Here is a 14,559-nt window from a genome sequence, read left to right as displayed (position 1 = left end):
AGGGCAGCATCCAGCGCGCGGATGGCGCTCAGGAAGTGCGGGCTGTACTCGAGCAGCTCGGCGCCCATGCGGGCCCACTGCGCACCCTGGCCCGTGAAGACGAAGCCGACGGTGGGGGGCTTGGGGCCGCGCTTCTTGCCGTCGGCGAAGGTGAAGGAGGCGGCGATGTTGCCGAAGGCGTCGTCGAGGGTCTCGTGGCTGGCCACGGTGAAGCCCTTGTTGAGGAGGACGCTGCGGCGGTTGGAGAGAGTGTACGACAGGTCGAGAAGGTTGTACTGGGAGACCACCTTGGCGTGGGCGTCGAGGTTGCGCAGCAGCGTGGGCTTGTCGTGGGCCGAGAAGGGCAGGAGGAACGGACGGCGGCGGTGGGCGGCACGGCGCGGCATCGCCGACTTCTGGCCGCTGTTGGTGTTGTCGTCTCGGAACCGGTACTGCTGCCGGGGCATGTTGCGGAGGAGCGAATCCGCGTTTTCGACGATGGCGTGGGCGTTGGTGCCGCCGTAGCCGAAGCTGTTGATGGAGACACGCCTCACGGGAAGATGAGCCGGGAAAGGCACGGCCTCAGTCGGGGCCCGGACCTTCCACTCGTCCCACTTGATGGCAGGGCTGGGGTTGACGAGGCCCCTGACGGGCGGGATGACACCGCGCTCCACCGTGAGGATGGCCTTGATGAGGGCAGACAATCCGCTAGCAGCCTCACTGTGCCCGATGTTTGTCTTGACGGCGCCGATCAACAGCGGCTCTTCACCGGGCTGGCGGTTCTTGTTCATGGCGATAGACACGGCGTGCACCTCAAGCGGGTCACCAACCGCCGTGCCTGTTCCGTGGCACTCGAAGTATCCAGTAAGCCGGGGGTCGAGGTCGCCACCACGCTCATATGCATGAGCGATAACATCGGCTTGCCCCTCACGGTTGGGGTGCGTGATACCAGCACCCGGAACCTTGCCGTTGGAGTTGACGGCACTGGAGCGGATGACACCACGGATCGGATCACCGTCACGGATAGCATCCGAAAGGGGCTTCAGGTAGACGGCACCAGCGGCATCGGCACGGCCGTAGCCATCGGCGCTAGCGTCAAACGTATGACAGGTCGAGGTCGGGGAAAGGACACCGAGCTTGGCCGTGTTCATGTGTTGGTCGACCGTGATGATCAAGTTGACACCGGCGACGATGGCGGCATCGGCTTCGCGGTTGCGAAGGGCATTGCACGCGTTGTGGAGAGCGTACATGGACGACGAGCAAGCCGTATTACAAAGAATGCTGGGACCGTTCAGGTTGAAGACGTGGCTAATACGGTTGCTGATGATACCGGGGTCGACACCCGTTGCGGCGAGGTTGTGACGGAACGAGTGCTCCTTGAAGGCCATCTGCTGCCAGTCGGCAGTGAAACTAGCCGCGAACACACCCGTCCGCGTGCCTGAGATTTTTTCCAACGGGATACCACCCGACTCCAGGGCCTCGTAGACGACTTCCAGGAGCTTCCGCTGCTGGGGGTCCATCCACATAGCTTCGATTGGTGTGATGCCGAAGAGACCCGGGTCGAAGTTGGACAGGTCATCTTTGAGGAAGTATCCGCCGAGAACACCAAAGCTTCCCGGACGGTCGTTGTTATCGTGGAAGTGGGCATCGATATTGAACCTGTCAGCCGGCACCTTGGGAGTCTGACCAGTCCGCTTGTTCATCATCATATCCCAAAACCCCGCGGGGCTCCGGACTTCTCCCGGTAGGTGGCACCCTGTCATAGCACTTGTCAGCTACCAAGGTTTCCCAAAAGACTATCTCGTGAAGTGTCCTACCCATGCCGACCACGGCGATTGGCTCGAGCTGTTTGTCGAGCGGCTGTTCCGCATAGCCCGGAAAGGTGACAGCGGGGTATTCGTCATATTCCGGCACGGCAGCCTTCCTCGTCGGGCTACCATCGTACGAGTCCCTCGAGGACGGCCTCGAGGAGGAGGAGGTGATGCGGCCAGGCATGGTGGATGGAGCTTGAGGGAGTGGTGCTGCTGTTCAAGCGTGGTCTGGTAGTGTGGATGGAGGTGGAGGATGGTCTGGAACCCTGCTTCGGTGGGAGGAAAGGAGAAGAGCTGCTCGAGTTAAATCATACGATCTGACAGCTGATTCTGTATATGTACTCAGCCGTGATTGGGGCCGTCTACTCCGTCCGGACCGCTTATCAGCGACATATCCTCGACACGGAGCGTCAGACCCGGCCTCGATGGCGAGAGCAACACGATTACCCGAATAGGAAAGACCGGGCTTTCTCAGATTCCTAATGTGAATACCGAATCGTGATCCCCTCATTGGTTGTCATGAAGGTGCAGTGTGCTTATCCTGTCCGGCCGCCCGCGGGCCGAAACGGCCGAGCCCATGGTGGTTCGACGCACACCCATGGCGAAGCACCCCTGCCGTTCGGGCTCGGGAGACATCGGCGCGCTGCATAACCGTTGTCAGGCCATTGCCCGCATGGAATCAAGCTTCTCGGTCTTCGGGATCCGGCGCGGCGATGTTACCCAACCCCTTCGAGCCGCCGGCCGACGAGGTACGTGCTTCGAAGGATGCCCCCGTTACTTCCCACCGTCGCCATACTGCAACTCACTTTGACGAAGATCCGCCCTGCCCTCTAATGACCGGCTCCATCAAAAATTTACAGCTCAACGCGGAATATCCTGGAAACCAGAGCATCCCTTGCGATGGCAGCCGAACAGGTTGATGTTGTGGTAGTTGGTGCCGGTGAGTATAATTCACTTCCATACCTAGTATCAAAGTGACTAACACCTTTGATTATCTCTGGATAGGCTGGAATGGCCTCATTAACGCGAAAACGTACCTCGACCTAGCCCCTGAGACCAACCTGATCATCATAGACCAGGGTACATCGTTTGGCGGCGTCTGGGGTGCAGACAAGATCTATCCCAGCCTCTATGCGCAAATCAAGTTTGGCCAGTTTGAGTACTCGTTCTACCCTATGCGCCGCGAGGGCATTACAAAAGACGGCTACATCTCGGGCGAAACCATCCACCGGTATCTCACGGATTTCGCACACGATTTCCACCTCGCAGAGCGGACTCGCTTCAACACGTCCGTTACAAACGTCACTCGGCTACCAAACGGTCGAGGTTGGAGATTGGACGTCGAAGGCGAGGGCAGCAAGGTGGTCGAGTGTACAAAGTTGATCTACGCCTCGGGGGCCACCTCGCATGCCGTGATCCCCAGGTGGCCGAAGTCCAACTTTGACGCGCCCATCATCCATTCTCAGGAGACGGGGACACATCTGGGTGCCTTGGCCAAAGCCAAGCGCGTAACCGTGCTTGGGGGTGCCAAATCGGCTTTTGACACCGTCTTTTTCCTGCTGGACGCCGGAAAGAAGGTTGACTGGGTAATCCGACCCGATGAGTCCGGATCGGGGCCTGTGGCACTCATGCCACCAACCATCTTTGGTATTGTCAACAGCATGGATGTGATCGCGACGAGATTCATGGCCACCATCGGTGCCAGCATCATGGCCACCGAGGGTCCAGGGTATCGTTTCTTCCACCAGACAAGCGTAGGAAGAATGTTGGGGCGGCAGTTTTGGAAGCTGGTCAACAGCATTGCCGAAAGGCACTCTGGGTACAGCAAGACACCGAATGCAGAGAAGTTGAGACTGCTTCCCCATGGAAATGGGTAAGTTCTGCATGACCCGACTCCAATCTCGGCACTGCCCGCAAGGCACAACAAGGCTGACAACAAACGTGTAATCCTCATACAGAATCTTCTGGGCAAATGCCGGTCTCGGAGCCGCGAGTGTACCCAACTTCTGGAAGGTCTTCCACGCCGGGGACTGCACGGTCCACAGAACGGGCATCAAGTCCTTCATCGACAACAAGGTCCATCTCGACAACGGCACCCAAGTCGAGACCGACTACGTGGTCCTGTGCACCGGCTTCGACAAATCGTACCACACCTTCAGCCCCGAGCTGCAGCGGACGTTCGGTCTCACCACCGACCTCGACCCGGCCGACAAGGAGCGATGGGCCAAGGCCGAAGCGCGCGCCGAAGAAGCCGTCGACCACAAGCTGCCCACGCTCCGCAACCCCCCGCTCAGCTCGGGCCAGGTCGAGAGCAGCGCCCACCGCGAGGGCGGCAGCAACCACGGCCCCAGCCGCCACTACCGGCGTCTGATCGTGCCGGGCATGGCGGCCTCGGGCGACCGCTCCATCGTCTTCCCCGGCTTCATCCACTCCATCTACACGCCGATGGTGTCCGAGGTGCAGGCCCTGTGGGGCACGGCCTTCCTGCTCGGCCTGCTGGACCCCCCGGGCCAGGCCGAGATGGAGCGGGAAGTGGCGGAGTGGAATGTGTGGGCCCGTAAGCGATATCCTGCACAGGGGCGGAAGCACGCTTATGCTATCTTTGACTTCCTGTCTGTAAGTAATCGCCCAATCCGGCCTAAGCACGGATCCTTCCGAGAAGTGGAAAAACAACTTACTCACACTGTGTTGCCAATAGTACATCGACACGTTGCTCAAGGACCTGGGCATCAACACCAGACGCAAGCAGAACGTGCTGGCCCACCTCTTTCTGCCCACGTACCCGAGAGACTTCCACAATCTGCTCGAGGAATTCAAGGAAGCGCAGGAGAAAGCGAAGCTGCAGCAGTCAGGTATGACTCTTGAAGCAGCGCCCGGGACGACGTCTGTGTCGGGAAGCTTTGTGCTCCCCGTGGTTATTTTCCTTGTCATTGCTGTGCCGTTGGCAACATGGCTCCGCGCTGGCACCTACTGATACGTATGTGCCAGGCCTGTGATGTCGGAGGATATCAACGTAGATTAAAGAGGAACGAAAGAGATTAGTTTGCTATTATTTCGTGCGAGGAAACTGCGTGGTGATGAGGGTGTCTAGACTGGAGTCAAGCTTCGAGCTTTAGCGGGGGCGGGGTGGCCAGGTAGAGTGATACAAGCTGGAAGAGCATAATCGCCTGAATCTGACATACGTTGAGGTGACGTGTGGTCCTCTCGCTTAGATTGATCGAAGAACGCCGAACTGAGGCGGGTAAACTCCTGTAATTGACGGACGTTGGTGGCCACATGTGTCTCAACGTCTGGGATACAATCGACCTCAACGCTAGGACACGCAGCAACCAACTCATGAACGGAAGTTAGGTGCAACACTCAACTAGTATAAGAATAGTTGTGAGTCTGGCGAGCCTCTAACTACCGGCCCACCCAGTGGAACCACTCTCATGGCTGTAGCATCAAGTATAACTAAGGAATGTTACCCACACTGGTATAGTAAGATGAAGGTTCCTTGAAGGACTCAAGAACTTATCAGTGCTGTGATAATGATGAAACGCCACAACATCTGGGGAGAAAGGATGGGCTGAATAAAGGAAAAGGCCCATTTTAGCTCTTGTGGACTTACGTATAATATTCCTGATGCAGCCTGCTTGAAACAAAACTGGTGGTTTAATTCATACCTGTGTATCAACCTAGTGCTAAATGGGTACATGTAGAGATTGCTACCTCGGGTTTTCTCTCAGTAGTCATCTCACACACGAAGAATACTACAATTAGGCTCATCAATTTTGTCTAAGTTAGGTCTTGTTGACGTGCTCCGTACGAGACAGGCGGTAAAAGCCAGTTCTCGGGAATTAATCAAGAGTTGGCGTCGTGGCACTTTGCAAACCAGAGATCAGAACAAAACCTGGGCCCGACCAACAATACACAATACACCACCCATTGCCAAAGTTCAAAAGAAATACAACTCTAAATAAATTAAACTTCAAAAGCCATAGTAGGCATGGAAAGAAGCGTTATAGTTCCCTTCTCTCCCGATATATATCCACAGCGTTTTTATCTCATGGGAGACATTCCGGGTCAGTAATGAAAGCAGTCCACATATAACCGTTGCTTTTGTTAGCATGCTGGTACGAGGAAGTACGGTTTTACTTCGTAACAGTTGGGGAAGGTAAACCTGCTGATTCCCAACATTTATCTTGATACGCGTTGGATTCGAGTTCACTAAAGTTTTCTCGTTCGATTTGCCACATACACACCAAGTTGGAAAGCATTCCGACTACACGTGCTCTCCCACAACGACCGTACCGTTACGGAATGCATAACAGATTTGGCAAGTCTACATTCTCATTAAATAAAGGTATTTCCGTTTACTCCACATTCTGATTGCCTGCGCCATTCTCTTTTTATCCGCGCGTGTACTCAACCAAGACCAAAAGAAAAGATGTTCTCCCAGGTAGGGTTCTAAGTTGGCTTGCCCCCCTACCTCACCCTGCGTCCCTTACAAAACAAGTTGCCTCCATTGGTACTTTCGTCCCCATCCAGGTATGATTCCACCACCCACTGCCAGGGCATGACTTAGTAAAGCTTCTTGCGCTGCAGCCAAAATGTCAGTAAAATTCACCACCCCTAACAACACCCCAAACCCCATCATCATCATCATCATCAGAAGAAGACTCACCCCCAAGAAAAGCGACAGCGTAAACGTCAGGGCGCTCGCGGCCATGACGAGCCCAAACGGGTTGCGCGTGGCGAACGTGACCTGGTCCACGACCTGCACCTGCTGCTCGGGCGTCAGGTGTTGGAAGATGGTGCCGTGGATGCCCGTCGTCAGCTGCAGCAGGTCGTCGTACGAGTGCTCGGGCAGCACGGCCGCCAGGTTCTCGGTCCCGATGATGATGTACAGCGCGCCGGCCACGCCGAGGAACGTGATGAGGCCCATGTTTTGCGCTGTGAGGAACGGGGGTTGTTAGTTACGGGGGTGGTGGTGATGGAGATGATGGTGGGGAAAGGTGGGGGGGAAGACTTACCGGCTGTCATGAAACCGACCGCGTCGCTGACCTCGTGCGGCTCGACGAGCGCTTGCACCACGGCGATGCCCGCGGTCAGGTAGGAGCCGACGCCCATGCCGATGAGGGCGGTGAACCCGTAGATGTGCGAGTCGGGGGTGTTGACGTCAACGCGGACTGTGAAAGGGAGGGTGGGTTAGGCGCTGCAGATGTCAAAGGCGGGTGCGCGGGGATGACTTACACATGCAGGTGGAGCCGGCCAGAATGACGGCGTTGCCAAAGACATACCATGGCATGTAGTAGCCGAGCTTGGGCATAAGGTAACCGTTGATGATGGAGAAGGCGACAATCATGCTCATGATGGGCAGGAGGCGCACACCAGCGTCCAAGGCACCGTCGCCCCTGGTGAACTGGAATAGCAGGGGGATGTAGTAGACGCTCGTCATCATGGTGCCCGATACGACAAAGAGCTGGAGCTGCAGGTTGTTGAGCTCGAGGCGCTTGTGGAAATGTCCCGGGTACAGCCGGTGTTCCTTCGCAACGAGCGGGTGGTAGATGACGACCAGGATGAAGGCGATCAGCAACACACCCGTCATGACCCACAGGGCAATTTCCTGGCCGCTGCTAAACGAGTACACAATGCCGCCGAAAGTGATGGCCATGGCGTAGCAGGCAGAGCCGCCCTCGAAGATGGTGATGCCGACCCAGTCCTGGGTGCGCAGCTTCTGCGAGACCGACAGGGTGGGGGACGGGTTGATCGAGGGGATGCAGAACAGGAAGCCGGGGATGAAGACGGCGGCCACGGGCAAATTGATGTAAAAGGCCCATCGCCAGGTCGCGCTGCTCTCAGCGAAGGCGCCACCGATGACAGGACCGATGACGCTGCCGATACCCCAGATGGCGATGATGCCTGAGAAGTACAACGGCCGCTCGCGGTTGCTGGTCATGAGGGCGACAACGGTGAGCGAGCCGGAGTAGACGCCGGACCCGAAGATACCTAGAATGAGACGACCGACGATCAAAGCGTTCATGTTCGGTGCGGCACCGCAAACGGCACTCCCGACCTCGAAGCCGGCGACACAAGCGAGATAATACCATTTGACGTTGAAGATAGCGAGAGCTTTACCGCTGTGGGAGGGTAGGAGTGGTTAGTGGCCGAGCCCGCAAAGACACATGTTGCATGGGCTGGGTAGGGGACCTACTGAGGAAGAATAGAGATAGTACCGAGACTCATGGCCACACCGATCCATGGCAACTTGGAGACCTCACCGAAGGTGTCGACGATTTGGGGCTGGACATTGGCAACCTGTTGGAGTGTGAGCAAGGGGGATACCAGAGGCGGCAGTGTGCCAGCCACAGCATCTGGCTGTGCATTGGTTCACTCACGATGGTACCGTCAAGGGCAAAGAGGAAGACAGTCGAGAGAACAGACGCGTAGGCGAAGAACCACTACAGGGGTAAAAGTCGCGTCAGTATGAGGGCTCAAAAGACGACTGACTCCCTTTCTCGTCTAGGCCGATGGCACTGCACCTACCCTGAAGCCAGTGACAGTCCTCTGGGGTCCATCATCAGTCTTGGCTGCCGCCTCGGGGTCGGAAGAGCTCGACCGCACGGCATCGTTCTTCTCATCGATCTGGCTCACAGCCTGTGTGGTGTCTGGAATATCGAGGTCTGTCTTGGGCGCACCGTTGCTGGTGGCCACTGGCTCGTTGCTAACGGCCATGTCGTGCTCGTGTGAAGTTGTGATGCCGTCACGTCACAATCCTGAGTTGTGCGCTTTTGGTGTGGAAAGGGAAGAACCGCGACTGCAAGCTGCAGACAGAAAAACGAAAGAGTTCAACAGTCCCAAAATCGATGCACTATTTACCATACGACATGCCACATGCGGTGTTAGGGGAAAGGTGAGTTTTCGGCGCTATCATTAATAAGCGCTAATCCCCGGGCCAGAAATTGGGCGTCTTATTCATTCACCCCCTCCCTCGCCCCTCTCGTCTTCTTTGTTTTTTATTTCATCCCAAGAACGGTACCGTTCGAAGCCGCCCCGGTTCCAGCAGGAACGAAGGAACCAAAAACACTGAAATTACGGATTTCTAAGCCGGGCTGCAGGGAGTGTGCGGGCGGGAGGAATCGCATGGTTACGCAGCATGTGGCATATGCAGTAAAAGATGGGCAAAGTTGCAGTCTGGGAGTGCTGGGACTGGCTCGAGACTGGGTGGTGAATCTGGGGTTTAGGAGATAAGACTCCTGTCTTTACGCCGATGGTTGGAATTAGATTATTGGTTGGTTCAGGCAAAAAGCGGGCCACTTGGATGACGGTTTCATATGTTCTCAAGTCACACCGCGCTCGGTAAGGCAGCCCTGAGGAGGGACCTTAACGGGGCTTGGCAGGAAATTTTGGTTCTTTGCATTTGGAATCCTTGGATTTGCTGGAATCGTTGGAATCATCGAAATAATTGGGATCACGGGATACAAGTTGCCTCCGATCCCGCTCCTTCGGTTGGAATCCGGGTATCTGACTGGGTTCAACACGCAGTCAGCACAGATAAGAAGTGATTTTTAATCGCGCGACTTGAGGAATGGTGTGGTTCGAGTGACAAAGATTGCGGCTTGGTACCCAATTTTGGAGGAACGTGTTTGCTCTGGAGCCAGGCCGGCGCAGACAATTAACGTTTCGGGAACTCTTCCTTCAAGATTGCGCGACGGTGTTAAGCTTTTTCGGCGTTAAAAGGTTATTTTGAGGGCTGCTACGCCTGATTGGCCAAGGATTCCGGATTCAAATTTCACCCTGTGGGGCGCCCGCCGCATCTTGCCAGACCTGTCCTCGACAGGTGCAGCCGTCCGAGCTTGTGTCAAGCCGCTGCAAGGGTCTCTTCCCCGATGCTGCAAGCGTGAGGTGCGAGTTCAGTGCGATGTGGATGCACCTTCCAGCAAAACAGCCACGGTTGCTGTCCGATTGGTTGAGATCACTCCATCTTTTCCGTGAGATCTCAGCTGCGCCCCCACGTCAGATCCCGAGGCATTCGTTTTGCTGTCCTGATACAGACGAGGAACCTTACTGCCTACGAGGAAACCTTCCGTTCCTGACCGATTCCGCAATCGGCGACGGGTAGCAAGACGCCGTGAACTCGGGCAGTCCTACTTCATGCAGAGACGTCGAGTAAAGTCGCCCTAAGTGGTCATGCCATCCCCCAACCCCTGGAAATGTTCGCTTATTTTCTTTTTCATGCCCGCCTTAATACCGAAACTCGTGGATACTTCTCGAGCTCTGTTCCCGAGTTCATCCGTGACCAAACAGTGGAAGGTTGGGCTTCGCTGCATCGGATCTGAGCCAATCAATCATCTCAAAGTTGCAAATACACCAGATTACACAGTACATCCAGTTTCGGGGTGGGGGATCTGGAGAAGTGGGAAACGGGAGTTTAACTGTGGCCCCCTGGTCCTGGCCCCTCCGGGATTTCGCACCTCTTTCGAGCTGAATCTGGCAGGAGTGCCAAGCACGGCCACAAGCGAACAACTCCCACTCCCGCCAGGCCACTCCCGTCAGTCCCGCACAGATCTTCAACATGGATTACACAACGGGGTTCACCCACGCACCCTCGCACACACACACGCACACGTAAGCGACACTATCTACGCTGCTTAGGCAAGATCGTGCACACTCAGCCCACCACCCGGCACACTAATGCAATGGCCCGGACCGGAACAACCGAAGGATGCAATCGGACATTCACCATCGAGTCCGGACCGAGGTGGCCGAAACCGAAGCCATGCCCCGGAAGAGGCCGAAATGTGTGCGCTTTTGAACCCATCTGTCCGTTCCGGCTAGTCGGCGTGTCGCCGATAAGGTGCCTCGGAGCCGTGCAGCGATAGATTATTTGAGTGCTTGCCAGTGATACCGTATAAGATCCAACCAAACTATCGCCGATGCCAATCCGTAGCCTCTCTGAGGATTATTAATGTTTCAGGTTTGATGCGAGATCTGTTTTTCCACGAAGCTCGCAACCTGCAAGCATGCCGGAATCTAAACGTCCCTTCCGTGTCATCGTCGTCGGCGGCGGCGTAGTGGGCCTGACGGCGTCGCATTGCCTCCAGAAGGCCGGCATTGACCACGTGGTGCTCGAGAAACGCGCCGTCGTCGCCCCGCCCGAGGGTGCCAGTATCGCCCTCTACCCGCATGGCTCCCGCATTCTTCACCAACTCGGATGCTTCGAGGCCGTCGAGAAGGCCTGTGTGCCCGGCCGTAACTGGTTGACCCGGTACCCAGATGGAAAGAAGTTTATGGATAATGGTTATTTCCAACATCTACAGGAGAAGTGAGCCAAGCATTCCCAACTTCCACCACATTGTACGAAAGTATCAAGAAACTGACACTTGCATCAAGTCATGGCTCTTCGCTTCTGGTGCTGGAGAGGCGTGAGTTCCTCCAGATCATGTATGACAAGCTGCCTGATAAATCCTATATCAAGACGTCCTCTGGTGTGAAAAGCATCAAAGAGACCCCTGAGGGAGTCGAGGTTACCCTCGTCAATGGCGATGTCGAGACTGGCGATATGGTCATTGGCGCCGACGGTGTGTACAGCATGGTGAGAAGCGTCATGTGGGAGCAGGCGAACAAGGCTACGCCCGGACTTATCACCGTCCAAGAGAAGACCAGTGAGTATGTTTATTTTACCCTTCCCTCTCGGCCCCCACACTTCCCTTACCGGATCCCCACCTCACACTTCTACTCCGCCCGCAAGCAGAGGAACCGCCGCTAAGCACCCCAATGTCTCACTTACCCAGGCATCAAGACGCAATGGAAGTCACTGATCGGCGTAACCCCCAACATCCCCGAGCTTGGCGATCGGGATGTCACCGTGGTCAACGGCACGGGGCGCTCCCTGCTGGCGCTGTCCCAGCCGGATAGGGCCTACTTCTTCTTCATCTTCCGCGTCGACGAGCCCTTCACCTGGCCCAAGCGCGCCAACTACACCGACCAGGACGCCGAGGACCTCGCCCAGCAGTTCGCTGACCACCCCGTCTCCGACACCCTGCTCTTTGGCGAGCTCTGGAAGCGCCGCACCCGCGGCACCCTCATCCCCCTGGAAGAGGGGGTCCTTACCCACTGGCACCACGGACGCATCGTCCTTGCCGGTGACTCGGCACACAAGGTACGGGACACCCCCCCCCCTTCCGCGCCGTTCTTTTCCCTCGTGGCCCCCCACATGGCGCTAACGTGCCAACTGCAGGTAACGCCCAACATTGCGCTGGGCGGCAACTCGGGCATCGAGTCGGTCGCAGTGCTGTGCAACCACCTGCAGCGGCTCCTGCAGGAGGGCGGAGCAGCGAAGCCAACCGCCGCGGTCCTGGATGCCGTGTTTGCCGCGTACCAGGCGGAGCGGCTCAAGCGCATGCAGGACATCCTGGCCGTGTCCAGCCTGATTACCAAGGTGCAGGCGTGGGACACGCGCTGGCACCGCTTCATGGCCACGTGGTTGCTGCCGCTGCAGGCGGACCGCACGACGGCGGATCAGATGAGCGAGATTATTCGGAAGGGGCCCAAGCTGGAGTATGTGGCGCTGGAGGGGTTTCGTAAGGGGCGGATTCCGTTTGATGATGAGAGGGAGGCGGGGAGGGGGAAGGCGTTGGAGGGTGCCGCGGCGCCCATCTCGTCGCTGTTTTTGTTGTTGCGCTCGTTGGGTGCCTTGGCCGCGTTTTTTGTGGTTTGGCAGGGCACGAGGCTTGCTCTGGCGGCTAACATTTGAGTGGGCGGATATGTGGTGTCTGGAGGGCTGCGTTCATTTTGCTCCAGTGTTTGTAATAGAGGTCGGCCGTTGGCGTTGAACGGCCAGCCTCTTCTAGCGAAGAATACAATAACGGAAGTCACTTTCACCACGAGTTCATCAGTACCTACCTGGCCACCTTGACGCAGGAGATTTAGCAGCTGACCAAATCACGACTACCTCGTCCAGCAAACGCCTCTCCTACTGTACTCTGATATTTTTGCTCGCCATGGGCGGTTGCGAGCTTACCTCCTACCTCGGTACCTGTAGTGTTCCATTTGTGTGTTCCACTTGTGGAACCAACAACCCACGCACTGTAACCTGTTGGTTCTTTCTTTTTCGCGTTTCTTTTTTTACTTTGTGGGGGAGAGAACGCAAATCCCTGGTTTAAACTTTCAGCCCAACTCCACCGCGTTGCAACCTCAAATCCCTCTGAATGTCTCGGCTTACCCGGGCGCCTCCATTATTGTCGCGTGTGAAGAGTTGTAAAAAGTCCCCGCCCCCTGCCGATCCTGTGTATCCATACATGACCCCAGGTGGCAGATTAGATCTGATGCAACAGGATGAACACAACAGTGAGAACTTAAAAGTCAGCAACGGCAATGTCCGGCATGTTGGTAAGAGATCTTTGAATTTATGGATGCTGGCGACGGCTATCCAACAGTGCAATCCAGAACTCCCGGGTTCTATTCGTTTCGTTTATAATTCTAGCTTTCCATCTGGCTACCCGACGCATCCGACGATGCAGCGAGTGGCGTCCCAAGTTCCATTCCCACTCCCATTACGGGCGACTTGCGTTGATCCGCGAGGGTCATGCGTATGTCGTACTCCGTCTGGAAGAAGTGTCCGGCCTCCGCCGACTGCCTGCCAAGATCCTCCTCCAGCTCGGCAAGCCGGGTTGCCGCGCGCCCCAAGGGCTTCAAGGCCAGTACCATATTTCTCCACGCCGCCCACGGCCTCGCCTCGGCTATCTCGTGCACCTCGCGCGCGCGGAACTCGAGCGTCTCGAGCATGCTCGCAATGTTGTCTGTCTTCAGGTTGGCGCCCTTGCGCATCCACGCCAGGTACTCGGCCAGCGCGAGGGATATGCCGGCGATGTCTGAGTGGGCGCTGAAGGCCGTCATGCAGTACGCCTCCAGCTCGGCAGTGGCGGCGTTGCAGGTATCGCACACCCTTGCTACCCTGTCAGTCGTGTATAATGCTGAACTTAGCTCCCGGATCTCTCGCAGGCTGGGGATGGATATGCTGGACGAGCTGCGCGCGTGCTCCGACAGATCCGTGCCGTCGACGTGCCCGTCCAGCTGCGTCCCATCCATCCCACCCGCCTGCATCTGAGAGTCCAGGAGCGGCGTATAAAGGAAGTCGTTGCCCAACAGCTCGGGCCATTTGATTCTTGGCTCTGGGTGGTAGAGCCCGGGTGTGAAGCTGGTTGGTGTTGGTGGCGTTCCGAAGGGCGGCATCTGGAGGGGTAGCCGCGGCGTGGACGCAGGGCTCATGGTGGGTGGTGGGCTGAAGTAAGATGGCACCGCAGTCTTGGTGCAGTTGGCTTCATTGTCCATTTTTCGGATATACGCCTCCGCTTTCTCTGTCACCGTCCCGGCTGCGTTAACGTCACGTTCATTTCCCCCGTTCGTCCCCGACATCATCATTATATGTGCACCCACCGGTGCAACCTGGAGTTGGAGAAACCTACCCAAACGTTGTTGCAGAGTATCGAGCTTCTGCGCCAGATCGGCCTTATTGGGCCTGCACGTGGGCAGGTAAACGCACTTCTCGCCTGCTTGCCGGCACTTTTCACAGGCCGGTTGCTCCCCATTGCAACGCACCTTGCGGTCGCGGCACAACACGCAGGCGATATGCCGTGATACTCCATTCATGTTGTCGTACCTGTATTCGTCCGAGGCGGCTTGGAACATAGCTCGCAGGAGCTCGTACCACGGCGTCGGGTAGGTACTTTAGGTACGGGACGCGGCTTCATGTCTCTATGTATCCATCTACAGTCGAGGTGGGTTA

General features: G+C 56.7%; 5 protein-coding genes across 5 annotated transcripts in view; 2 read left to right on the top strand and 3 right to left on the bottom strand.

Moving 5' to 3' along the window:
- CHGG_00246 (uncharacterized protein) overlaps window positions 1-1,974 on the bottom strand; it is a gene marked incomplete at both ends in the record, with an annotated part of 8,208 nt that extends 6,234 nt beyond the window's left edge. The window contains 2 exons of the mRNA XM_001219466.1: window positions 49-1,735; window positions 1,797-1,974. Of these exons, the coding sequence (XP_001219467.1) occupies window positions 49-1,735; window positions 1,797-1,974 (1,865 nt within the window). The remainder of the gene's footprint in view (window positions 1-48; window positions 1,736-1,796) is intronic.
- Window positions 1,975-2,388: 414 nt separating this feature from the next.
- CHGG_00245 (uncharacterized protein) lies at window positions 2,389-4,786 on the top strand (the record flags this gene model as incomplete). Its single annotated transcript, XM_001219465.1, has 5 exons — window positions 2,389-2,539; window positions 2,796-3,663; window positions 3,749-4,406; window positions 4,489-4,642; window positions 4,779-4,786. 5 exons carry the CDS (start codon window positions 2,389-2,391, stop codon window positions 4,784-4,786), a joined length of 1,839 nt encoding a protein of 612 aa, XP_001219466.1.
- A 1,567-nt stretch (window positions 4,787-6,353) lies between these two features.
- CHGG_00244 (uncharacterized protein) lies at window positions 6,354-8,507 on the bottom strand (the record flags this gene model as incomplete). The annotated part of the gene is made up of 7 exons (XM_001219464.1): window positions 6,354-6,371; window positions 6,457-6,725; window positions 6,806-6,961; window positions 7,026-7,912; window positions 7,987-8,090; window positions 8,171-8,233; window positions 8,319-8,507. 7 exons carry the CDS (start codon window positions 8,505-8,507, stop codon window positions 6,354-6,356), a joined length of 1,686 nt encoding a protein of 561 aa, XP_001219465.1.
- Window positions 8,508-10,795: 2,288 nt separating this feature from the next.
- On the top strand, window positions 10,796-12,528 carry CHGG_00243 (uncharacterized protein; the record flags this gene model as incomplete). The annotated part of the gene is made up of 4 exons (XM_001219463.1): window positions 10,796-11,097; window positions 11,166-11,437; window positions 11,567-11,934; window positions 12,013-12,528. The coding sequence occupies 4 exons, from the start codon at window positions 10,796-10,798 to the stop codon at window positions 12,526-12,528; spliced, it is 1,458 nt and encodes a 485-aa protein (XP_001219464.1).
- A 725-nt stretch (window positions 12,529-13,253) lies between these two features.
- Window positions 13,254-14,423, bottom strand: CHGG_00242 (uncharacterized protein; the record flags this gene model as incomplete). Its single annotated transcript, XM_001219462.1, has 2 exons — window positions 13,254-14,336; window positions 14,415-14,423. The coding sequence occupies 2 exons, from the start codon at window positions 14,421-14,423 to the stop codon at window positions 13,254-13,256; spliced, it is 1,092 nt and encodes a 363-aa protein (XP_001219463.1).
- Window positions 14,424-14,559: the final 136 nt, after the last annotated feature.

This window comes from Chaetomium globosum, genomic scaffold (assembly GCF_000143365.1).
Source record: "Chaetomium globosum CBS 148.51 scaffold_1 genomic scaffold, whole genome shotgun sequence".
NCBI lineage: Eukaryota > Fungi > Ascomycota > Sordariomycetes > Sordariales > Chaetomiaceae > Chaetomium > Chaetomium globosum.
This window is presented reverse-complemented; position numbering and strand designations above follow the sequence as displayed.